Source organism: Lathamus discolor, chromosome 1 (assembly GCF_037157495.1).
Source record: "Lathamus discolor isolate bLatDis1 chromosome 1, bLatDis1.hap1, whole genome shotgun sequence".
Classification (NCBI taxonomy): domain Eukaryota; kingdom Metazoa; phylum Chordata; class Aves; order Psittaciformes; family Psittacidae; genus Lathamus; species Lathamus discolor.
In genome coordinates, this window is record NC_088884.1 from 55696222 (window position 1) to 55723601 (window position 27380).

Below are 27380 nucleotides of genomic sequence, written 5' to 3' on the forward strand. Positions count from 1 at the left end.
CACAGGCTCCAGCAAAATGACAAACATTGTTTAAAAACATGTTTGCTGAAGGCCTTCTTGGTGAACGGGTCACTTGGCAAAATCGTGAACACAAAGCATGCTGTGCAGCTGCCTAAAAGCTCAGCTCTCCTGTGTGCCTGAGCAAAACCAGGATACAGGAGAAACCAGAGGGTTATACAAAGGATGCCCAACAGGACTTCTCTAATTATGCTGTTCCATGGCCTTGATGCCAGCAAAAGCTGCTGGGAAATAGCTCTAATTTCTGTTACTGATGTAAATTCTCAAGCCTTCAGAGTGAAGACCTCCAATGCTCTTTGTACTTTTCCTGTCCTCTTTGAAAATGCCATGCTGAACTTTTTACCTTCACTCTCCCCTGCACTCCATTTCTTCCATAATTTCTTCTTCTAATGCATGCTGTCTCACTTCCTTGACTTTTAGCACTTAGGATATGTAGACAGCAGTGGTGGTGATGCTGAAAGCTTTCTGCTGTCAAGGAGGCTGATATCCAAAAAGGGAAGGCCTGCATGGAGAGATCTCTGACTAGCATATAAGTGAATCTTGTGCATTAGAGAATTTTCCTTTTACTCACTTGCAAAAAATCTAATATTAGGATATTCTTTTCATTTCCAGCTTGACCCACAAGCTCAACTTCAGATGCAATCACGTGGGCAAAAGTGGAGGAGAGTCAGCAGCATCAAAACCACATTGCTTCTTGGTTTTGGTAGATTCCAAACCCAGAAAAAACTGTCTAGCTTGCTTATCCTCCAAGGCTTTTAGGTTGGAGTCAGAACATACTAGTTTCCCAGATACGGAAGAGTGATAATGGCACTCGCATTCCTGTATGAAGCACTTCTTACTATGTTTAAATTGCTGTCATCTGAAGTTGAAATATTGGCAGTGAAATCAAACCCATACATGCTTTTCTTTTCCTATAAGAAACAAAATTATCCAAAGCAAAAAAGAAAATCCAACACAGTGACATATAATTGAAAGCACAACTGTAAATAAGTTATTTGAGCCCGTCACCTCTTTGAAATACACAGTTCACAAGATCATAGAATCACAATATAGTTTCTGTTGGAAGGGACCTTCAAAGGTCATCTAATCCAATCCCCCTGCAATAAGCAGGGACATCTTCAACTCAATCAGGTTGCCCAGAACCACATCCAGACCGGCCTTGAACATCTCCAGGGATGGCACATCCACCAACTCTCTGGGCAACCTTCAGTGTTTACCTTCCTCATTGTAAAGAATTTCTTCCTCATATCCAGCCTGAATCTCCCCTCTTTTAGTTTAAAACTATCACCCCTCGTTCTTCCGCAACAGGCCCTACTAAAAAGTCCCCAGTACTCAACCAAAGCTAAATCAAGATACCAAGAGAAATTCAACTGATTTCAGGAATGGCGCCTTGGCTGCAAACCAGAAAGCACATAGGCATAAATGCAAATTCAAGCAATGTTATGAAGATCTCTTAAAGTTGTGACTCAACTGCAACCTTAGTTTGCTAACTCCCTGATGCGATTCCCTCATTCTTCTGTAAGACACCCTTGCACACTAAAGAAAAAATACTGTGAAACAGATACAGGCCAAAAGTGTCCCAAAATATCACTGCTTATGGAGAATGGAACATGCATTTCGTTTTAGATACAGTAGCAAAAGCAGCATGACTGCAGCTTCTAGGCTGTTAGTGACAAGGGAAAAATCTTACTTCTGAGGCCTTTTCAAATTATATAATTCTAACTGTACTGCCTGCTCATTTGCTTCGAGGGCTGAACCTCTATTTTGTCAGTTACCAGCTGGCAGAATTCTCCACTGCAGACATCATCATCAACAACAGACGAATCCCCCATTAAATAAAACAAAAAATGTTAGCTTGGAACAGAGTACCTTTATGCATATGTGTGCATTTGCGTGCATACAAACGTGCATGTATTAACTGGACTGAAGAGCAGAGTCTTGTGCTTACTACATGAGAAGCTTGCCCATAATGTTCCTTGGATAAACGGAGGTCCCTGACCATCAGAGTTCTCAAAGAATTGCATAAAATTATCCATTATATCTTTACAAATTTAACAGAATACTTGAATATTTAAACTTGTACATAAGTCTCTTGTTAGATATCAAATGTGAAACTGAGAGATTGTGCCTTCTTTTCAGCTTTTTTTTTAACTATAGCATTAGCAACAGTGCATTAGTGCACAGCTGGCTAGAGGGATGTTTTTGGAATGTTTATATGTAAGGCTCTGTATTTTCCCCTGGAAGTGTTGCTGTTTAAATCATGATCTACTTAACATGTTTAAATCATGATCTACTTAACATCATTAAGTGATTTTAAGTAAAAACCCCAGCCAATCAAAAAAACCTTTTGAAATCTGCTGATATATTGTGATTCCAGTCCAGGCCGAGGAAAAGTCATATGAAACCAAGAAGTAAAGATAAAAATGAAGGCCAGCTTTGGCATACCATTCTGTAGGAGTTGGGTATTTGTGCAGAGTGACATGAAAGACAGAAATCGGCAACTCCCTTGCTGTTGCAGCCAAGGGACTGGCACATAGAGGGCTGAGCTCCAGAAAGAGATCGTGCCAGACCCTTTGCACAAGACGTATTTTCTGTGCATGCACCTGGCAAAGATCACAGGCACCTTGTGGTAAGAGGCTGGTAAGAGAGATGGAGCTCCCACACAGCAGGGCTACAAAGCAGCACCGTGCTGAGATGGCAGCTGCTGCCAGGCAGGTGGCCTCTGGTCACACAGGGATGGTGGGCCACCATGCTTCATGCTGGGTTTGTCTTGCAAGTGCCTGAGTACCTGGACAGCTATCAGCATTATTGTCATTCTGCTGGTCTCAGTGGATGTGCCGCATCAACACCTCAACACCTCTAACAGCTGTTTTGAGTGAAAGATGAGGAAACGGATGAGTCATGTTTTGAAACCAGAATGTTTTAATTCACAAGTGAAAGACAAACACTCTTGAAACGAACCATGAAGCATTTTTGCTTTCAAGAAGTTACTCATTTGAGAGTAATTCACTTTTGCTTCTACAGTTTCATTGACAACTGTGTCCTTGTTTTTCATTTAGTATTTTTTGTCAACTAAACAATCCTAATTTCATGATGATTTACTGTGTACCCATTGCAAGTAACGTATAACTGGAGTAAACTGAAAACTGCAGTCCATTTAAAAATGAAAAAGAAATCAGAGTTGACTTTACTACGGCAAGTACCCCCAGGAGCTGAAGTACTGAACACAGTTTACAAAGCTGGAGCACTAAGCTGTGAACTCCCCTTAGCAGTGACTAAACTTGAGGTTCGCATTCTGTATCACCTAGAAGAGCTTGAGACCAGTAGACAAAACGGCAGACCCCAAGACTCATCTGTATTTCAGCAGTACCACTTGTTGTAATAAAAGACAACGCATCACATGATCAGGTCCATAATCCTTCCTAGAGCTTCCAGGTACATTCAGTTCTGCTTTTAAGGGATGACATCAACAGGAACCATTCTGATGACACTGGAGAACTGCATCTGTAAGTGAACAGAGCCTGATGCTTCAGGGAGACATTCAAGCAGGCGTACAAAGAGAAGCCATGTAATAAGGGACCCAACTTCTTTGAGTGGGAAGTGCTTTTCTGAAGAGTTTAGAGCACAAGTCTTACGAGGAACGGCTAGGGGAACTGAGGTCATTCAGTCTGGAGAAGGGAAGGCTCAGGGGGGACCTTATCGGTCTCTACAACTGCACATAAGGAAGTTATAGCTCTCATCTTTTTAATGAAGCTGGAGAGAAAACGTGGGCAACAGGAGGGTAATGCAATACTAAGATTTCCACTGGTGTCACCATTATGTCATAAACTTATCCCCTTACTCTGCTGTTCCTGACCCGCTTCTCCCTCTCTCTGCCATCCTTGAACTTAGCTGATATCTCTCCTTTTGGATATCCTGATTTTCATTATAACTTCTCATAGCCAAAACATAAATCCTTTCTTTGGCAATATTACCAATGCATTATTTAACTGCTTCTTCTCTCTGTCCCTGGTTCTCTAATTTGCATGACAATTCTATCATCCACATTTTCTCTCCAGATTCATTAAAAAAATGAGGCTTCATCTTTTGAGAATAGTGTATAGATACCTCCCCACATTTTTTTCATGCTTGCTTTTGTATGTACATAGAACCTTAGAGAACAAGTTTGTGGTCCTAAAAACAGGAGTATGGACAATATGCAAGCATTTTCAAACTAACTGTTGATCTGAGGTGCTCCACTTTTAACATTTCTAAATTAAAGTATCCCAAAGAGAATCAATCTGCAAAAGGGCACTAAGATGAATCAGACTCAACAGACACACCGGAAATATTGGGCAAAGAGTATGCTATATACAGGAAAGTATAGTTACTGTTATTTCTAATACTGTCATTAGTCACATATAAGTGTAACTAAACACATACAGCAAAGCAGATTGAGGGTTGTTCTAAATCCATAACACTGAATATATCCCTGATCTATTTACGCACTACATGGAGAAATTATGAATTACTATTCAGCACCCATGTATCCTAAGTAGCAATGCAAACTACATTATGGCTATGAAACAGTGCAATGAGCCTATTTTCTCTGGGAATTGCCCTGATCACACAAAGACATTGTTTCTTCCTCAGCAGATCATGGCCGGAATTTATCTGACTGACACAATGGAGGACATGATTTCAACCACCACGTTTCTTTCTCCTTTCCTCTTACATGTTTCTTCCTTTGACAGCTGAATATACATTAAAAAATAAACAAACAAAAGAACCCCAAACCCATGCCATTTCTACCTACCTGCACTTCCAGCACTTCTGCAGAATGCAGTCTGTGCTGACAGCTGTGCAAGTGCAAAGGAGAAAGGAGGCACAGGAAACCAAGTTCTGCTGATGCTAATTAACAGTACTTCTCAGCTTCTCCATTAGCCTCCTGGTAGTCATGGCTTTGCATGCGGAACAGATGAAAGAGCATGTAGGGCTGCCAGATCTCCAACTCAGCTGAAAGCTGATGGGTGAGAGTCTGCTCCCTGAGTCATGACACAGGTCAGATATCCATCAAATAAGGAGGAACTGTCACCATATGAGGCTGCAGCTTCGGTGCAGCACCCAGAAAAGGCAATGCCATTGCCTTTGCTTGCTCCAGATACCCATGCTCCAGCAGAGACTTAAGCCACGGAGCAGCAGCATGACTGCAGTCATCCAACAGCAGAAAGTGACACCAAGGACATTTGACTGAGTCTTGAGCTCAGGAGTAATGGTCGCTTCATTTTTTGTTCAGTGTGAAAGGTTATCTTGCTAGAAGCACAAGCTGTCTTGTTGGCCCTTCCTTGTGCTGTAGGAAGCAGGCTATTTGCTAACACGTAAAGTAAAACCTTACCAGCCTTCTTCAAACAGAAGCACAAATTGGAGAAGAGAAAAAAATGAAATGGAACAAGGCAACAGATGGTGTTAACTTAGGAAAGAGGAACAGAATGGTTAGAGACCCTTGCCTGCATTCATGTAAGTTATGTTACTGCCCTTAAGATTTAGTTCCTCTCTACCACACAGTTGATAAATCATGGGGTCAAGAAACAAGTGACTGTTCAAATGACAGATTTGTTCCTTTGGTACACAAATATTGGATTTATTTCTGATAACCTACACACAAAAGTGAGGCAAATCTAAACAAGTAATAAACCAGAAAACATCTTCAGCTGTTGCACTCCAATTAGCGGTTTCTTACTGAGCAAGTCAGATCCAATTCCATCAACCGAAAAAGCTTATTACTCTGATCCAGATACTGATCCATGCACCACTGCAGTGGTTGCAGCAGATTTAGGGGGTGCTGTTCCAGAGGGAATGATGCTGCACTGTACTGGTTCGGTGGGGAGAAACCTTACTGCTTATGGTGACGAGCAAGACACATGAGCAAGGGTGTGGAGAAAGGGATAGTCAAGGAAGATGTTTTGAGAAAGCAAAATTGGGCTTGCCTGTATATTTGCTGATAAGCATAGCACACTTGACGAGGTTATACTGAAGAGGCAAAGGTATCTGATTTAACACTGGGCTTACGCTGTTCTTAGTGGTCAGTCCCATCATAATATGTAGTTCCAGAAAAAGCTTTGCACGGAAGAGAAGACAGTCTATCTGTACACATCCACTGTAACTGTTAGAGTTAACCATAATGGTTAACTGTGGTTGGAAGATATGAAAAAGCAGTAGCATTTTACAGCATTTCTAGCCTCACCAAGCAGTATCTGCTCCCCATTTTCAGCACTCTCACAGCCTCCCCATTTTCTCTCTGAATTATCAGAGATTAACAAGTGTCTTTTCCACTCCCCACTTTGATTGATCTTTCTAACCAGGAACACTGAACAAACAGATCTGAGGAACAGCCTGGCAGCAGCAAGCAACCTTGGTTCACTGCATGCAGGGCATGGAAAATTCTCTGCTCTCCCAGGGACAACGTGAAAGCTACAGCCAGTGACTCAGCATTAGCCCAGTAACGCCCCTCCAGGGAATCTGAGACAACCCCTCCAAGCATTCCTGCCTATTTCCTGCTCACAAAGGGATCAGACAACAAAAAACACTCCTTGTAACAATTCCCTGTTTCTAACAAATATACTGCTCCCATCAACTAATGATTGAACAGTGCTGTCAAGCTTTGCCTTGTGATGCACATCTATGGACACACCTAGGGTGAAGCCAATACTGAAAATTGTGTTTTTTTGTCTATCAGCTGTGCTCTGTGCCACACAGACACAGCATTTCATTAAGCACAGGGTAATAGCTTGACTCCCTTAGGGACTTGCTGCTGGAAAATAGAACATCTCCTCTCATAAGTAGGCAAGGTCACGACGCACCACGCATTCCTCAATGCACATGTTCATTTTGGAGTCGATGGTGAGATAATTGAGTATCTGTTCATTATATATTTCATATTAACACAGTAAGGTATCTTCATGTAAGATTAATTTCACAAGATCTGAGGAAGCCAGCATTGTATTACATCTCAATGCCATCTGTTCAGCTACTCCAAAAGCAGTGGAAGAATTCTGATTTACGTCCAAATTATTTTTTATATTTTACTCCTAATGTTGGATGCAGAATTTGAAAAATTCCATGTACTAAACATCTGAAAAGTACAAACTAATGTATTTTCCCCTTTACACCACATCACCCTTTTGTAACTTACAGGTGCTTTTTTATTTAATGGGAGTCATCTTACAGCACATTCACATGTATACGCTGTGAACAAGACAGCTCATAAACGCGACACCTCAAAGTTTAAAGCCCTGTAGATATAAACCCCTATATAGAGATGTATGAAGAGAGATCAAAAATTATAGGCAATTTCTTTCAACATGTTAAGTACTACCAAAAATCAGGAGTCCTGAGAGCAGCTTACCTGAAGACCTAAGCATTATGCAGTGCAACTTAGTCTGGCCAGTCTACTGCTTTCATTTTTTTAATCCCAAATACTATTTTTATCTGTTTGTTTAGGAATTTGGAAGCTGGCAACCTGTTTTCCTCTACTGCTCTGGTTCTTGGAATACTCTTTTTCTGGGTGTGAAAATGAGAAATTGCAGAGTATAATACTGGGTCAAAGCATACGGAAAAGAAGAAAGAGTTACTTTCAAGGTGCATGTGTAATCAGTCAGTAGAGATCACATATGGTAGAACACGAAAGTAAAAATAAAGTATGTTCTCCTAAAGCCAGATACAAATACTGTATTGCATTAAATCCAAGAACTCATGGGGGAAAAGAATGATTATGCAGGAGGGGTGAGAAATTATGTATGTACACATGAGGAAAAGAAGGGATTTTATTCTGAGTATTCCTGTGCTTACTCAAATACATATATTCTTAATCAGAGATGAGGAATATCAGAAACAAATATTGCCTTAAGACTTGGAATAACCTTTTGCTGCATTTTATTTGTTATATAGCTCAGGGATTTCTCAAACTGAAGTATGCAAACCCAACTGTAAATCAAAGCGTAGCCTCTGGATTGTGAATGACTGATTGTGTGGTTTAAAGACATACAGCAAACTTAATTGGAAACAATCCGCAAAAATGGTAAGAGTAATGTTCCTTTCCCTCTTCACCTGCCACGAAATTACAGCTACTGGAATTAACAGTCTCACATCTAGCAAAAATACAAAGGCTGTCAACATTTTCACATGGAAATAACCATTGAAGAGTTGGGGTTTTGCCTTATGAAGTATTTTCTGCTTCATTTTAAAAAGATCAGAGTCAAAAAACCACCTTCTTCCTTGAGGTGACCGGAATGAGTTGTGAGCATTTTCTCTTTTCAAGGCTGCAGCAACCTAACTTAAAAGAGACTTGCCACCTTCTTTTGTTCATCTGAAACACGTTGAAGCAGGCTGTCAAAGGTTCAAGGAGAGGTTTAAAGTCATATTTGCTGTTGGTATGTCTAAACCTGCTGACACATGCTAGGGAAAAAAGGGTGCGCCTAATACAGCTGCAACAATAAAACAGCTACTAGGGAACCTCACCTAGAGCTAGCAATAGCACTAAGCTAGGCTGGCCAACTGAACAGATAAGCCAGTAATATGCAAATAAAGCTTATTGAAGTCCTAGAATTTAGTTAGGATTGTCATTTTCTTAGTGGTTAAAAAAATGGGGGCGGGGGGGCAAAAAACCATGCAAACACATCACATTTGGGATTTTGTTCCTTGATGATGAAAACCATTACCCAGAGTCTTCAGTTATGAAAGCCGTAAAAACAGCTGAAAAATGTTCACTGAAAGGAAAAGCAAAGAAAAACAGTGCATTTGACAGACTTGCAAAAAGCAACCAATGTGATGGTTTCCTTTTATATCACTCACAAATATTCCTGAACACAAAAATAACCTGCCCTTCTGTTGAAAACACCCAGAAAAAAAAAAACCCAAAATCAAAATCAAACTGTTGTTGGACATACTTCAGACTTTTTAGTTTGATGCCTCAGAACATGAGGAGGAAAAATGCATGCCTTCTCCCAAACCTACTTGTCTCTAAGGTATCTATAAACCTATTTTACCCCAGTAGAAGTAAGAGAAGTACTTTCCCAGTCAAGTCTTGTTCAAAGTTTTAGATCAATACTCAAAAAATATGTTGACATTTCTCAGATTAATTCCAAGTAATTCCTTGCCTACTAGGGCCAGATCTGTCCTGTCCCCTCACTTCACATCAGCTATATACAGTTTCACACTAGCAGTAAGCACTAGCTTGAACTCTGGAACTTGTCATAACTGGAGGTGTCTAAGCAAGTTCATGACCGCACCTAAGCTCCTGAAGGCCTTGAGATCCTCAGGCCAAGTCCACTCTAGATAACATGTCTGGCAGTTTCTCCTCACAAATCTTTACATTAAATACCACAAAGGGTTTTGACACCAGAGATACAGATTTCCTCACCAGGGTGGCAACCTAAAAGCTCAACAGAAACAAGGCACATGGGTGGAGGTCGTACAGGTCTGTTCTTTGACTCACAGGTCTGTGTTAGCCTTTGTGTTCTGCTGGGAGAAGCATTCGAAACACCCTTTTCAAATGCAGCAGTATTTTATCACTTCTTAAGTAAGGTTAAATTGGAGTTGACATCGACATCAGAAGATGGTAGATGAGGGCAGATGCCCTGCAGCAGTGCACAGCCTAATATACATTGCTACTAGGCTTTGTCTTATGAAATTAATTTAATGCCCCAGTAAGGGCAAGGAGTAGGGTATGATGGGCTCAACTTCATTTTTCGATACCAATGTTCCAATATTAACTTTTGAATGTGGGGGAAGGAAAAGAGTCAATGAAAGCAAAATGCTGCTCTTGTGGCAAAAAGGAATTTGCTAAGTGAATGTGCTTTTGAAAAAAATAATTCTCAACAAACAGCAATGCAAAAAGGAAGACAAACTTACATCACTGCAGCATAAAATGCTGCATCACCTACCAAAAGCAGATGGATCCAGGTTCATTCATGTACTTTCGTTTTATACACAACAAAAATACACAACGGCTACAGCAGAACTGATTATAAAAGAAGTCCTTTGCTTCAGCCAGCTCGATGGATTTCACCATAGACTCTAGAATACATAATAAAAACTTACCTTGCATTTCAACATGTTGGCCACTCTCTCTTGCATTGATTGTCCAGCTTTTGGTCTGACAAGTATATAAACTGCTTTCACATCAGGGCTGGAGCGCAGAAGCTTTTCCATCAGTACTTTGCCCATGAAGCCTGTAGCTCCTGTGATAAGAACGTTCTTTCCATTGTAATAAGCTGAGACTGAAGACATGGTGCTGATTTGTTCTGTTCTTCCTTTAACTTCCTGCACAAGGTACCTGAAAAGGTGCAGAAATAAAGCTTTAATGGCTTCTGAGTCAAGACGTAGATCAGTCATTAGGGAGCTATGTCTGAGCTAACCTTTGTGTATGGCAGCTCACATTAGTTCAGTCAGTTGCAATTTTAAAGATGATTTTTTAAGAAAAACCTACAAAAATTAAACAGGTTAATCTGAGCAGCTTAAAAAAAATCAAGCTCAGCCTTATCCTCTATATTATACTATAACTGCAGCCAGCAGTCACAATTTGGAACACAGCTTGTGCTGTCAAAGGCTCCTAGCAGTAGATGCTCACTGCAGTGCTGAACAGCATTTCTCCTACACCGTGAAGTGGCACTCACAAAGACACACAGTTCTCCATACAACAGAAAGAACATTTCTCACAAACACTGCAGGTGCAAATGCTCTGTTTTTCCCTTTAATTCCACTGTGCCAAGCTGTTGCATTTCTGGTTAGCCACCACTCAGCAACGTGCTCAGTCTTTTCTTGTTGTTTTAGCTTGGAATAAAAACCATGAAGAAAGCTCTTCTTCGCAGAGGATACAGTGCAATGACATTGCTCTGCAAGACTGACATACCATACTCCTGTGTGTAGGTCATTACCCATTATTGGCTGTTAAGGCCAAAATTCATTCCTCTTAACTCTAAGGAGTATAGATGCCATATGCATTCTCTGGAGATCCACTGACTATGTAAGCGGGCTGACTAGACAAGGTTCCCACATGAAGCGTCCCAGTTAAGTATTTTAATTAGATACAATGGTTTTGGGCTTACATGTCCCCAGCCATCCCAATCCAAACTCTAAGCTGATTAAATGACAAGCAAGGCTGGGTTGAATCCAGCCTCAGAATAGGCCCTCTCCCTATGAGACTAACTGAAAGAAGAGAACTCCTCCCATCTTTGTAGTGCTGCAGATCACAGCATGCACAAACCACCTACATTGCAAGGAAAAGGCTTGTGAAAAACATAAATAACTGTTTTGAAAAAAGCCTGTTCAATCTGAAACAAAACCAAAGAACAGTGCAATGCTGTTGATCGAGTATTCAAGAACCAGAACAATGATCTTCAGGTACCCCAGAAAAAAACTCTTCCTCATGCAGAAGCTTCAGATGCAGTCAGCTATTTCAAGTTTCTCAACATGACATCAGCCAACTGTATGCTAATAAAATGCAAATACATCAGAAACAGAAAAACAGCATTTGCTGCGTTTTTGCATTCTTCCAAGATTTCCTGTTCTCACCAACCCTTTTGCATTTCTGAAATCTACCATTCAGAAACAGTGAAGTGGCCTAACTTAGAGCAAAATCTGCAAGCCTTCACACACAATCATCTTATGCAATGAGTCCTTGACTTGGACCAACACGAATTAACAACACCGAGCAGTTTGAAGTACCATGGGAACCTTGGCTACGTGTGACGGTAGGTTAAATTCCCTTCACTGCAAGGGACCACAAGAGAAACATAGATTGTCCTATGCCTTCCTTAGGATGGACTGAGGTATCTTACCCACAAAAATGGACCACCATCTATGTGAATTAACAGTAGCACCACAAACCAACTCTTAAAATGTGTACTGTGTTCCTTGCACTACTCAGGAATACTTAGCTGGATTGGGAGCCCCAGTCACAACAGTGAAAAGTGATCCACAGTGTGTAAATGTGCTGTCATTATTTGGGTCTACAGCTGATGCATCTACCCAGACCTGACTTTGCATTCCTACCTATCTGCCAGTTTTCACAATCACTGTACTGCTGCATGGAAACATTAAATGTGTATTTCTAATGGGCACAGACACATAAACCGGGGACTCACACCCAGCAAAATATTCCCAGTGCTGCGTGGGACTGCCTTACATAGCATCAAACAAATGAAAATAACCACGTTTTCTGATCCATAATGAATCATCAGGTGTGCCATCCAATTGAGAAAGTGGGTCAAGCAGAGTAACTTCTGAGGGACGCTGTTTTACAAACTAATAGCTGTGAGTATTCTGGCTCAGTATTAGGGTATTAGCCTACTTTAGATATGGCCTAGATTACCATTTAAATGAACGTAACGGGCACATGTTGGCCTATTAAAAACCTGTTCTTATTAAAGAGATGGCCACTTGGGAAGTTAAACAAACGGGTTAAACTGTTAGATAATTAACTTATTTATAACAAAATGTCACATCTCATTCAGGTTTGGAAAAACTGAGTGATACTAGAAGACAGGAATTGGCAGAAAGCAGAGGTTTGTGAAAGGATGTACAAGTACCAAAGTAGATACTAATTTAGCCAGATGAAGACACATGTGACAAAGGACTTAATAAATATGGTACAGCACATTCCCTGCAAAGAAGAAAAATTAATGGAGAAGTCCTTAGTCATTAAAGGCTATACAAAGGCCATACAAAGTCTACTGAACAGAAGGAAACAAAAAGATGAAATACAAGACTACTTCCAGTCACTGTATACTTGCTTTGGGCTCATTCCCAGGTTATATCCACCTAACCTCTCCTAATATTCTGCTAGAAAAAATGGTATATTTTTAAAGTACTTTGCACCACAAACTTGTGAGATTACAACAGTGATTAACAAGAATTACTCTCCTTCCCACACTTCGGTAGTGGAGAACATTTCCAACCCGTATCACTAAACATTAGTGCTTTGCATTATAGCTGTGGACTACTGCAAAAATAACTGTTAAGATTTCCAAATGTGGACATCAATTTATTATGTTGTTTCATTTTTCCTCTGTTTCCCTCTTTTTTTACTTTATTTTTTTATTTTGTTTCTCTGTTTGAGTTATCTGAATGGGGCTTCATTTGGTTTGGCCAGATGTTCAATGCCTACTAGAATAGTAGCCAAAAATACCCCAATTGTATCTCCTAAACCATTCTGGTAGGACGAAAATGAAAACACCAAACACAGGCACAGAAAAACTGAACTTCTAAGGCAATCTGCTATTTTTCTTGATTACTGGCTTAACTCTATAGGTTAAGAAGAAAAGGTAAGAAAAATCACATCCTTTTGATTTTCTACAATGAAGCAATCCAAGTCAGGCAGCATTCAGTTCACAGAGCCAGCATCAGAGTGGGATCCAGCTCCTCAGGCCTCATCCACAATAAAAAAACATGAGGATGGAAATGGTGTTTGTGTCTCCTTGCAGTACATTTTCCCTTTCCTTACTTTAACTTTAGAAGAATATACAATAATCTTGTATCCATCTGATGCTATGCTAATTATCAACAAATAAAATCTGTGTATCCATTTAATGTGCACAAATTGTTGTTTTGAGACCATGACACAAAAGCTACAACGCTGCAATCTGCTATGTTCAGGCAGATGCCTGTATCTCTGCTGTTCAAGCAAATTTCAAGAGACTTTTATTAGGTTCCAAACTCAGAAGCGGATTCCAGTTTTTATTCAGGAATATGAAGATATTTTCCTTTCTACTTAGTCTTGACCTGACTTCTTTATTTTTCAGAATCATTTTGGGGTTTTTATATTTTTAAGAGTGTAATTTTACAACAGAATTTATTCTTCTGTGTTTTAATTGATTTTTGCTTGGCTGTTGTAAATAAAATACTGAAGAAGTTATGAACATTTTAAGGAACCAGAGGACTTTTAGGGTCAAAGGGTGTGATCCAAGTAATGTCTGCTGACTTGACCCCTTAGATGTCTACTTCAAAATACAGAGAACAAGATGCATACCTTTCTGACTTTTTACACTAAGTCAAATGAAAACAAATCATTTATGATTTTGCTTTTCCTTTTAAGGAATAAACAGTCAATACAGGGCATGAACTATTTCCCAGTAAATTAAGCTGCAATGGATTCAGTGCCTGGAAAGAGAAAAATCTTCAAAGCCTGAACCACGGTCAGCAGTTGCAGCCAGTTGACCCTCGCTGAGGCAAGGAAGGAAAAAGACTATTTCAATCCCTGAGGTTCCTGTCTCTTCCAAAACAGACTGGAGGCAAGAAAGCCCTGAATTGTGGAGAAAAACCCACAAAATGGCTTCTTGAAGCCTAATTCAAGTGAATAATTACAGGCAACTCCGATGGTTTAGGCACTAATCAGAACAGGAAGGTAATCACTGATGCCACCTGAATTACTGAGTGCAGCATCTTTGCAGCTCTATACTCTCTCTGATGCTGACTCATCTCTAACCAGAACATGAAAAAAACACCTTTTGGACAGCCAGCCAGGAATCACACTGAGCATCTCTGCAGACACAAGTACAAAAGCTGCTTTAAGGGTAAAGCTCTGCTACTGAAGCCTGTCAAAGTCTCCACTGGATCAGACATAAAGGACAATCTACAGTGCTGCATTATAAATGAAGCTATGATTTTGTGCAGGGGCATGTACCAAAGGACAAGCAAAGGGAAAGGTGGGAATCCTACCTATCTAATACTTCCCTCTTGAAAAAGTAAACTCTCATATGCTCAGGAGAAAAGGAGAGCTTTCCCCAACAAGAGCAGATACAACTGAGCTAATATTTAGCAAAACAATTAATACACTGTCCTCCCTTTCACATACTTCAATGATGACAAATCTGCATTCTGACTGCAATTGTGTAATGCTGAGAGTTAGACTGCTACCAAAGCCATAGCAATGGGAAGAGAAATATGTATCTGAACCTCTCTGACTACTGCTACTGCTGCTTCCCAGAGCGGGTCCATGGCGGCAGGATGCTAAGAAGAGAAAGCAAAACGGAGCACAGGCAATGAAGGATGGGTGAATTGGAACAGGTGAATATTTTACTATGGTTTCAACCACTACTAAGATTTCCATGCCCTACTCAACTAGGACAGTGGCCATTCCAGAAGCTTATCTGTTGAGATATTTGCCTTTTCAACAACATTTTTTATACATATATATGTGTATATACTTAGTCAGTTACGTGCAAGAACAAAGAACTGTTTGCCTAGATTCACGAATGGCCTCTCTGGCACCTCTTTTTATTTACCATGGTTTTAATGAGTTTTCTCATGTCTCATGAATTTTCACAACATTATGCTGGGATGTAATTTCTGTAAATAAGAGGGCCAGAGTGTTCAGATGAGTCTTTTAGATGGCATATTAAATGAAAGTAACCAGCTTCCACTAAAATTGCAATTAACGACAAATAACATTTTTTCAAACAAAGCTAAAGACAGCAAGAATCCTTTAAGACAAAATAATTTTTGTCCATTTTCTGAATATAAACTTTTAATCTTGGTTACAAAAGTCCAGTCACACATAAGACAGTTTCCTGTAATCAGTATTCCAAAGGAGTCATAATTAACCTGTGACATGCATAGAAAGAAAAATTCCTCTGTCGCTTTAGAGAACATGTACAGCTGAGGTCAGAAGCAGCAATGTAAAGTGGTCACAGGCTATTTCAATCTCATCAGTTTGCTTCCTCAGTCTATTAATTATTTTATGAGTTTAAAATGGGCTGAGCACTGGGGATGCTTACAATGTATCTTCACATAATTATCTTCCTTTTTATTTTTTTGTACCAGGATGCGTGACAGAGACTACACATACTTCCTAATACGTGTTCTTTGCCTGAAAGCATTCGCATATAACTTCTTGTTACTTAATCACCAGCAAGTAATTAATCCCACAACTATGACTGTAGAAGGAACAACCTGATCTTTTCACTTTGGTGGCTATTAGAGGTAGATACTTGAACAACAAGCAGCTTTCCTCCAATGCTAATGCACGTACAACCGCTGTATAGTTTGAAGCGCATCAGTATAATCCAAGGAGAGCATGCAGATGAATGAAGAGTCAGGAATAGTGTTAAAATTTCAACACCTGCATACCATCTCCTATCGATGATGGTAATTAAAAAAATTCATTCTGAAAAATTCATTCTGAAACAAAGCAACTTTCAAACCTTCTGATTCCTGTATTAACGGAATGCTCCATCCTATGCATAAAGAATCAAAATTAAAAAGACAAAGAAATATGCAATAAGCATCCACACGTTTCATTTACATGCTGGCACTAGAAACATAGGCATCCGTGAATCCACAGTGATCCTCTCAGGTGTACACAGGTGCATTAGCTCTGCATGCTCTGTCATTTGAGATGCTTCATACGAACGTCAAAGTTTTGTTAAGCACCTGGCTCTGCTTCAGAGATTTCACAGATTATTTTTAGCCCCATGACATCTGGAAGTAATAGAGCATGCTGTGGCCTTAGAGCCACAGAGCAGCACCCCACACCATACACGCTACCAATAGCTGAAGCAGTGACTTGCTTTTCATCATACTAACTTAACTCCTGGCTTCTCAGTAACACTGGAAGGAAGCGTATATCACTCGGCTCCATTGATTTGATTTACTGGGCCAAACTCACAATCAGGGTAGTTCCAGTACAATGACTAAAGTTTCAGATGGGTTTAACATGAATTAGCTTACATTTAAACCTTTATATTTAAAATATTTTATGAATTTTCAGTAATTAACAACAGCCACTCAGGACGGAAAAGGGCTGTAGTTCCACGCTGCACAACGTTTTTAACAAGTGCTGCTAACATGAGCAAATACATAGCACCAATTGAAGTTACATAGTTTATTTTTATAGATGCTCAGGCACATAAAGTTTTGTGCAGTATATGATGCTTGGGAAGAGGTAGAGAGATTTTACTGATGGCAGAAAATGAAGCAAAGATGATGTTAAAATGGCTGATCTAGGGGCAAATTAAAAGATCCTTATGGTTTGCTAAACTTCCATAGTTATTTAATAGCACTAACAACCCAACAACAACAAACTGGAAATGATGAACATTGTCTCACTCAGTGACAGAATTAAAAGGAAGATCATAATCCAGCCTTTGTACAAGCACTATAGATGCTAATACAGCACAAAGAAATAAAACCCTGTGATTCAAAGATGGGCTCATTCACAGCCAGACTGAGCTCCTGATGATAATCCTCTTCATAGAGAGAGATTTTGCTCCAAACAATTTACACCAAATATAAATATTTCTGCTAGAAGCCAGAAGGTTAAATCACTTTTCTGCAGCTAATCTATTTCAAATAACTTTGTTTGCCAACAGTACTGACTCAATTCTGTAACAGCATACCCAAGTAGCAAAAAGCAAGGAGAAGCTCTTGTTGCTCCCGGAAAACCTTCATGACTTGAAAAATGACACCAGTTTTGCAATCCATTTCAATTTGTAACAGTTAAATCTAAAGAGACAGTGCAGTTGACAGCATAATTAAGAGCTAGAGACAATGAGCAGCATGTACAGCCAGATCCTGCAAACTGCTGAATGTTACATGACATGCGAGCAGAAGCTTTCAATCCTTTGGAAACAACTCGGAGTCATGGCTTCTGGGATAGAGATCTGCCCACAGAACACAACCCAGATGTAGGGCAAAAGCTAGAATTTCAAGATTTGGTCATCGCTTAAGCATTACCCGTACAGCTCCACAGACTGATTGACTCTCCTAATTAGTCTAAACAGTTTGACCACTGTTAAGAATCAGTGAAGAACAAATGAAGCACAAGGGCACCAGTACAACACAACCCAGGAAAAGCCTCTTGATATTTTTATTGAAATTTGTCAGTCTGTCTCAGTCTCACTATGTTCTCTAAAAAATGATGAAAATAAGCTGTAAGTCTTTTACAGCTAAGATGGCACAACTGTGCTAAGGACATACCTTTGTGTGTGATACAGGATTTTAAAGAATAAATATTTCTCTTCATCTCAAATATGGATGTATTCTACCTTACCCCTATTTAATTAGTCACTGGTAAGAACAGCAGCACCCAGAGACATCAAAGGAGCAGCTTCTGCAAGCTCCTTTCTGTAGCACGTAGGTCAGCATCTGTACCCACTCTCTCTCTTTTTTAGCAGCACTCACTTAGAGTTGGCTGTTGCAAAGACATCGAGCAGGTTGCAGGATCAAAGCTTAGGTGCTTAGCTTTGCCTCAACATAATTAAATGCAGACGTCCTACATCAGAGCATTTCTGCAGGCAATCCTTCCCCTTCTCTTTCCAAGAGTTCACTTTTCAGGGCCATTATCACCTTGCTTTTTTCTCTTTAGCTGTGACTGGGATCTCTATCACCAGCAGCTCTCTCCCAGACTCCTAAATCAGAAAACTCGCCATTGCATACCAATCACACTGCATCTTAGCACCGCAAAAGGGAGGTCTCTCAGTGATTAAGTCAAAGGTCTATGAATCCCCCTGTGGTAATGGGTTGCTCTGGCACATTTCTTTCTTTTAGAGATCTTAGTTGATAACTTTGTTATTAGCATCCAGCATGTCTTAGCACAGAATTCGAAGATTATCTGTCCTTTTTCACACTGACACTATCATTTACAGCATTTGTGTGAAGAGTTGGATTTGGAGACATCAAGTTGGGTGGGAATGTTGACCTGCTGGAGGATAGGAAGGCTCTGCAGAGGGATCTGGACAGGCTGAACCGATGGGCTGCGGCCAGTGGTATTCAACAAGGCAAAGTGCCGGGTCCTGCACTTTGCCTTAGTGTCACAACTGTCCTATGCAATGCTGCAGGCTTGGGAAGAGTGGGTGGAATATATTGAATACAACCTACCAGGATGAGGTCAAAGTGATGACCACTTAATGACCATGTTTTTAAAAAACTAACACTTATACTAAACCACTACATTCCTACTGTTACAACTTTTTTTACAGATATGTCCAGGGAAAGCTGTAAATAGAGAATAGGAGAAGCTTTGTACTCCTGTGCAGATTATCAGAATACATACATATCTTTTGGTTATACTAAGCTTCAAATCAAATGCAAAATAGTTAATAATTGACTGAATAACAGTAGAAGAGAGAAAGAAGAAGGAGAGAACAAAGAAGGAAAGAAGAAGGAGAGAAAGAAGGAGAGAGCTGTAAGATTCAAACATATACTTTTACTCTCTCCAGTTTCTGACAACCTCAGAATCCCCCATTCAATCTGTCTGGATTTCCCAGGCATACAGGCTTTTACTGAAAAAGCAATGTGTATGCATGTACTTGTGTACTACATGCACACATGCACAGAAAACCATTTTTAGGTTGCAGACACAACAATCTGTTAACCGCTTTTTTCCTCAGTCAACCATTTTTGCGCCATCAAGACCACAGCTATCTTTTACACGGTAGTGGCTACAGAATACCTCTTACTGTAAATTTTTATGAGCTGCAACAGCAAATATCCCTGTTCCTCCATCCTTCCATAAGGTCTAAATTTGCTAATACCTTCCCTATACGACAGAGGAAATTACTTATCAGCTGAGAAGCTCTTGACATGTTGTCAGTGAAACCTTTTGATGAGCTCAGATAATACAGTAGCATAGTGTATGCTGCTTAACAGAAAAATGCGGTGGCTATACCAAGTCTAGCAGTCCTGTGACAGCAAGCTAAAATGAAATTTCACACCTCAGATCTCAGATCTAACAGAGTGGAAAAAACTACCTGCTGTGTTTGGACTCAGATTTAAGGTTATTTCATTAACTGTAATTATTTTTCTTTCCAATAGAAAGCCAAGCTCAGCAATCTGAGCGTTATCAGATTCACGTTTCAGTAAGAAGTGCAGCCTAGAACACTGCTCATGCCTTGGTTGGGGTTGAAAGACAAAAATGCTTAGAGTATTTCCCACCAAGAGAAGTCTTCTTAAAAGGATGACCAGATGGATATAAGAGTCTACACTGCCAATTTCACAGCAAAACATATATAAATACGCATACATGTTTTCAAAATCAAACATATAGTCATTATATTGATCTTGATACCATCAAGTCTTTTTATATTGAAATCTCAAAGAAAGCATTGTCAATGGAAATAACACTGTTTTGACTTCTAAACCTCCTCATCGCATCAAAGTTCGAACAGGCTAAATACAAACAAAAGGTTGTTTGGTTGGGTTTTTTTTTTTTTTTGTATTATTTCTCCTATATTTCTCTATTGTTCACATGTAGAGCATGAAGCACCTGGCAATCCATCACACACAGCAGCAGTCTCATTTGCTCTGTGCAACTACTGAACCCGGACAGAAGTTATCCAGGCTTTTGCTATGCAAAATTCTCCTGTCAAGTGAAGTTCTCAGCAGACAGAGCAGGATAAAGCTTTTCAGGAACAGGGAAAAAAATGCAGTCAAAGCGTATTTTGTTCCAGGAAGTCCACAGGGAATTTTATGCTGCTTAGTGCATGCTGCTAGCTGCAGCAAGCCAGGAAATCAGCACCAGTGACTAGCTCTCCAATAATTCCCTGTATCCCCTGTTTTGTTGAGGACACTTCTGGCACTACCCAAATCAGAACAGTGATACACTGACATATTTGCTGCTAGAGTCCCTCACTAAAATAACAATCTCACACAGGCAGCATCAGGGTGTATGTGCTAAGGTAGCTACAGCAGCAGAGCTGCAGCTGTGCCAGTTTGGCAGGTTGCAGCCCTGACCTGACTCTTGCTGTGCAGATGTGATCAGCTGACAGATATCTCATTCTTCATTTGGAAATGCACAGAAACCACAGTGAGGAGAACCTAGCGGGCCACCTCCTCTGAGAACCCATGCACAGAGTGTTAGGAGGGTGATATGGAGATACTAGTATGGAACTCGACTGCTTCTAAAGAGGATGAGGAAATGCAGTGGCAAAAAAATTTAGACTACATATAATGTAGAAAAAATATAAAGCATACTAGTTCTTGAGACAGAAGTCAGTGAAACAGAAGGCACTTTGGAGAGACTCGGTGGTTCTGCCTCCCATTTACACCTCACCATTCCTCACTTTTCCCGCTTTGTCTGACTGTCTCTGCGGGGTTGCACTCCAAACCTCTCTAATCCTTCATCTCTTGCTTCTAGCAAGACAAGAGAAGCATGGAGTTACAACGCACAGCTGACTCCTGCTGCTTCTCCCAAGACTGTAGCATAGCTTGGGGTCTGGAGACGAAAGCTTCAGAGGTTAGATGTGCTAGTAGTGAGACTACTAATTTTGCCTCTGCCCCTTCTGACAGCAAATGTCATCCTAAGAGTTTGGAAGGTTGTTTTTTTTTCTTGGTATCAACAAACACAGCATGTTGGCATGTTGCTCCAAGGTAGCCGCCAGAATTTTCAACAGAGTAAACCAGTGCTTGATCGGAATGGAAAACTGAAGGAAATCAACTGAACATGGGCAGGCTGAGGGTGAATGTATCCTGAATGCCAACTGCTACCAACAGAAAGGTGAGACTGCAAACTGTACTTTCTTTTTTAAAACAAAAAACAAAAAGCAAGACAGCAGCAAAAAGAAGAGTTTGTAGGACTCTGTGATTAGTATCTGAGTTAAGTCTGTTCATGGAAGACTTCCCATTCATCTTCTACCAGTAAGCCTACATCTCACAATGAACTGAATCTGCAAATTCCAAAGACCTCCTCACTGTGCTATGCCCAGAATTAGCCAAGCAGCTTAAAACTTACAATAGCTCTTGGTCTTCTGTAATTTTCCTGATCTAGTGATTTAGCCTTTACCAATAGTGTTATGTTTAAATGGCATGGGATAGAAAAATGAGTTAGTTATGCTTCTATGCTTTTTTTAATAGTAATTGCAATTCTTCATTTTGAGGGTAGTGAGGCACTGGCACAGGTTGTCCAGAGAAGCTGTGGTTGCCCCATCCCTGGCAGTGTTCAAGGCCAGGTTGGACGGGGCTTGGAACAACATGGTCTAGTGCGAGCTGTCCCTGCCCATGGCAGGAGGTTGGAACTGCATGATCTTTTAGAACCCTTCCAACCCAAACCATTCTGTGATTCTATGATCTCTGAAAGAACTGGGCCGAATTACTCCTGGGTGATATCCTAGCAATCTTCAACACTGATCATGTGGAAACTGAAATCTTCCAAAAAAATAGTTAAGACTGAGACCTGTAGCTGAAAGACATGAGAAACAACTTACAAGGGTTTCCTCGCGTGCCTTGGAAAATTTGTACTTCTCATAGACTTTGCCAACAGGCATGCTGTGGCTGGCTGGCAACAGTCTGCCAGCATGGGTGCTGATCAGAGCTGGCAGAGAAGCTAGATAGGCTTCTGTCAGGAGGAGCTAGCTCAGTAGGAAATGGACTGACAGCCTCTTGTTCCTGGACATCTAATAGCCAGTGACATAATATTTTGAGATATAGAGGTGCAGTTCATAAGAAAGGATCAACAAAACAGAAATCATGGTGTTATTTGCTCTTGTAGATGTAGTAAAACTTATTTTTCTAGCCCTCATCAGCTCTTCCCTTACTTGAAACACAGCTACGAGCAAGCTGAACTCATTCTACTAAGAGCAAGAACATTTTCACAACATCTTTCATAATTCAACTGATCACACTCATGATACTAAATATTATCTTTACTTAATTTCTGAGAGTTTAGTTGCTCTCAGAATGTAGTTTTGCTACCTCCTGATAGTCATCAGATGGCTTTAAGGATATCCAACTCTTCTAATTAATACATTTCTCCTTCTTCTACCAGATAAACAGATTGGGAATACAAGAAATGAAACTAAAAAGCAAATGTGAAGTGAGTCTGAGTATGTTGGTTTATAATACAGAGATAGATACAACATTCTGAAACATACATGCTCTCGCAGACTACAGATTTGCTGCATCCCAAGCCCTTTGGGATGGGGACTATGCAAGTGCAATAGTACCAGTAAGAATAGGTTTCTGATCACAGCTGCGCCACACAGAAATTACTGGAGTGGGAACATTTTGTCTGGATTTGTAGATGTAAATCAGTAATACAGCAAACATAGTCACAGCAAACACAACATATCAGTGTTTATTCCTCCCTTGTGCTGTTAAAAATTCTTTACCAGTGTACTTGCTCATACCCCGTTTTATATACATTAACTAATGATCTCTGAAATTCCCCAGAGAAACAAAGTAGATGTGTATTTTGTTATTCCCATGATTAAAAGCAAGGCGATTCACAGGGGAGGTTAATGAATTAGAGTTAATGATGCAGTGCCAAGCAGCCACTTTTTTGCTCTTTTTGTGTGGTTTGTTTAGTTCTTTGAAATTGTTTTAGTCATAGTAGATGTAACTTCCATTTCGCAAGCCAAAGACTGTAACAGCAAGAAAGACCATATATGCTGTAAGATACACTGATTTTACTAAAATAGTTGTTGCAGTATTGCAGTTTCACTGGTATCATGTGAATACGTATATTTAAAAAGTCTTCAAAATTATTTCATTGGTGGTTTTTTGGTTGGTTGGTTTTGGTGGGTTTTGGTTTGTTGTTTGAGTTATTTATTTTTGTCATGCAGTTATTCCTCTTACTCAAGAGCTCACAGACCAAACTGCATTCAGGAGAGAAATGATAATTGTATGTGGAAGAAGCCAAACTGGAGACAAAAATAATACCCTTCCAAATTAGATTTTCTCACAAACTGCAAGGAAAATACACTCCTTAAATCTCCTCCCTTGGTTTCTGTAGAAGATAGGGAGCACAGTGTGCAGATTACTTTCCCTAAAGTCCTCCAAGAAACACAAACATTTACTCTTCAGATAAAGGAAAAAGAGCAGGAAGAGGAAACAAAAGAGAATTCCCTGGAGTTACCAAAAGCTGCATTAAGGAACTTTGCTCAGCACATCAGCAGCTCTGAATAATGAGGCAGCAGAGAACTTTGCAGCACTGGGAGCTTTTGAAACACTTCTCCAGAAAGAAGAGACATTAAAATGTCAATAGAAAATGCCTCCTGGCTAGCACATACTGGCACAGAGAACATTTTTCCTCCTTTTCCACATACAGACTAATTTTTTCTTACGCCCTTCTCCCATATTTAGAAGAAAAGCTGATGGAAGATGACAAGGCATATTCATAGAAGTTCCAAAAAATACACTGAATAATTCCATTGAATAAAAAAGTGCAGCATCAGGAAAGGCTGACCAGGCTGTACTAATATCATCTATGACATTCTCTGTGCACTGAAATGCAAGGGGGTGGAAAGAAGTAATTTAATGATTTGATTCTAAACATCCAAGAAAAGTTTGAGTTAAGCACTTGAATAATCCTGTTGTAATGAGTGCCAGGTACAAATTAGTACCCGTGTTTTCCTGAATCAGAAATTACCTTCTTATCCTTAAGAATTGCAATCAAAATTTACATGCTCCTATAGCAAATGACGTTTTTCTTCTCTTTCTTCCCCCACCCCCCAATGGCTAACAATTAAAATATAAAGTTATCTTGTAAAGAAAAATATCTACAAATTTTGTAATGCTGGCTCTACACCTCCCCCCCCCCCTTTTTATCCTAGCATGATCTGTAAGATCAAGAAATCAAGATCAAAAAATATAAGATCAAGAAATGATCTCTAAGATCAAGAATTCCCATTTCCAGGGAATTCCACACAGTCCTCTTGAATTCAACCCGCAGTTTAAAATTTGGAATAATTTCAAATTACCTTATTTAAATTAAAAACCCAGGAATGTACCCTGAGAATGAAATACCTGCACTGACTTCACATGGCTCATGAAGTACAGCCCTGTAGAGCAGCCACCCAGCAAGCCCCCTGCCACTACCCTGATCTGATCTTCTTCTCTCAAGCAGGAAGATGTCAAGCCAGACAGCTTACTGGTACTGCCTCTGGGTTTATTGATATGGATCTGCCTTCCAAATACACAAGACCACACAAAGTTGGTGTGCCACCTTCATGTGGCATGAAGGCAGGTATGCTCCCAGATAACGCAGTCTCAGTTTTCTCTCTGATAGGAGGCTTCTTTTAGCATCGTGTATTGATGTTTCAGAAAGTTAATGACAAAACACAGACAAGATGCAGTATCTCAAAATAGATGCAAGTAAATTAATTAATTACATTATGCTTGCAGAAAACACTGCAGTAAATGCTGTGCTATTGTGTGCCAGTGACTGCAAGCTAAGGTACAAGTAAAGCGTATTGGTGAGTCCAGATTTTTTTGTTTGTTTGTTTTAAGCCTTTTCCTGTCTTGTAGAGAAAGGAAATTCTTATGTCCCAAGGTAAAGGTATTTAGCTGTGTTGTGACTACACAAACATTAATGTTTCATCAAACACAACAACAAACCATTGAGGACCCTTCTAAAAGGAAGGATTTATCCATATCATTTAAGAAAACAAATAATGACTCAATTCCTGTTTATAATTTTTTATTATATTTTCCAAGAAATTATGTTCTTTTTGACTTGAATGACCTTGTGATCTTGGAGACAAAGCTCACAGCTGAGGTTATAAATATCAAGCAAAAGTTGCTAGTTCTGAAACTGAAACACTGCCAAGGTGCTTTGGTGGTTTTAGCTCCCTTACACTGAGACAGCCAAAGCAGGCTCATCTATCTTATAGCCCTCTATTTTGTTATTCAGCATAAGCTCAACCGCTTAAGCTCAACGAGCCAAGCAGAGCACAAGGGTTCACATCTAAGTCAAGTCTCTCAGGCTCTGGATCTTTGCAATGCATTGGAAGTCCCATGTAGGTTCAGATTCTGCCCTCAGTCCAAACCCCAGACATGCTGTGAGAATAAAAATCTAGTGACTTGGTGTAACAACATACATGCATGGAAGGCTACCTCTCAATAAACAAACTGTTATCAGTTCCTGTTTCTCTAAACCGCAGCCAAAATGTGCGATGTCCTCTTGAAGGTATCACTAATTGCATTACTGTCATGATTCTTCAGACACAAATTATTCACCCCCAAGCCTTGAAACACTTGCTCTATATCCCCCATCTTGGATTTTTTGCTGCTAATCTTTGCTCCAGATAAAAGTCCTATTAAGAAGGGTTGAAGTGAGGTACATGAATATTACCAAGCTGGAAATACTTTGCCAAAATACACAGCTTAACTGGGAGGGGACATAGTAAGTAGCATGTATCTGCACTAGGCTTGCCACAAGAAAGAAAAATGTTGTGTTATTAACAGCCAAAACACACAATGACCTTGCCAAAAACTAGTCTTTGAGGCAGGACAGTTCCTGCAATACAGAGATATTTACTACAGTGAGCACGCAAGTAAGGCTCCCACTCAAGCCTGTTAGGGAAAAGAATAGCAGGGAACATGGCTACAGGGAATAGCAGCCATTTTTTTCTCCAGTTTAATAGCATAAGAGTGGTACACTCTGCTGCTTGTAAAAGCATAGCATAACGAAACAGGAGAGGTATTTCACTCTGCTCAAAATTTTATTTCTTGAAATCTCTGTAGCATAAAAACCTGGTTTAGGACAAACTTTTTTCCCCCTGCAGTGCAAAACAGCCTAAAACTCAGCATATTTGGCTTCCTGAGAATTTTTCCTGGCTGAGTAATCACACCTTACAGAGGCTCTCTGTTATATTTTTTGCCAGTTCCCTTTCTTGACCCCTTTCCAACAGAGAAAACAGGTGTCAGGGTAACATGTGTGACCCAATGATCCTTATTTTATCAGAAGAGTGTTTGAAGCCAGAGAAAACAATCCACAGAGGTGGCCTTAATGTGCACTGGAAGCCAGCATAGGTTTGGGGAGATTTAATGGTTTTGCCACCACATCCATCCTCTTTCATCTTATATTGAACACATGCCAAGAAATACGGATCTTAACAACTGAGTGACAGTGATGTCCTGCAAGAGATACAGTCCTAAATAACCAGAGGGGGAAGAAATCATGCCTGTGAATATGTAGTCTGAGTCTTGACAGAAGGAAGCTTAACCATAGATACAGTAAGAATATAGTAGGTTATCTGCGCTTGGAGAAAATAAATAATTTAGATGATACTTACTTGCAAATTATTTGATCTAGTTGAAATTTAGTAACACAGAGAATAAAAATGTTGCTGTCAAGGGGCTAAAGAATAAATGCAATATAGTGATCCTATATATAGGACAAAACTCAAACAGTATAAAAAGACCACTTCTGAAGAGACTGGGAGATCTGCTTTTTGTAACAAATGTCAGGCATTTTTAGATTTTCAGGAACTTTAGAAAACTTCAGTATTCAACTTCAGGTTAGAAAGCCAAAGCGTTTAGCAGAAGAGAGAGAACTTACACTGAGTATTTCCTAGAACACGTAGATCATCCTTAGAAACATGACAGAAAATGAAAACTGCTATGTATGACTTAAAGGACAAATAATTAACTGCAAGGGAAAATAGAAGAAA

The 27380-nt window shown here is 39.9% G+C and overlaps 1 protein-coding gene across 9 annotated transcripts in view; it reads right to left on the reverse strand.

Moving 5' to 3' along the window:
• The window catches only part of FAR2 (fatty acyl-CoA reductase 2), a 142107-nt gene that overhangs the window by 69447 nt on the left and 45280 nt on the right, over positions 1-27380 (reverse strand). For all 9 annotated transcript variants that reach the window (XM_065672240.1, XM_065672213.1, XM_065672277.1 and 6 more), the window contains one exon: positions 10096-10330. In XM_065672240.1, the coding sequence (XP_065528312.1) occupies positions 10096-10284 (189 nt within the window). In that variant the 5' untranslated portion in view covers positions 10285-10330. The remainder of the gene's footprint in view (positions 1-10095; positions 10331-27380) is intronic.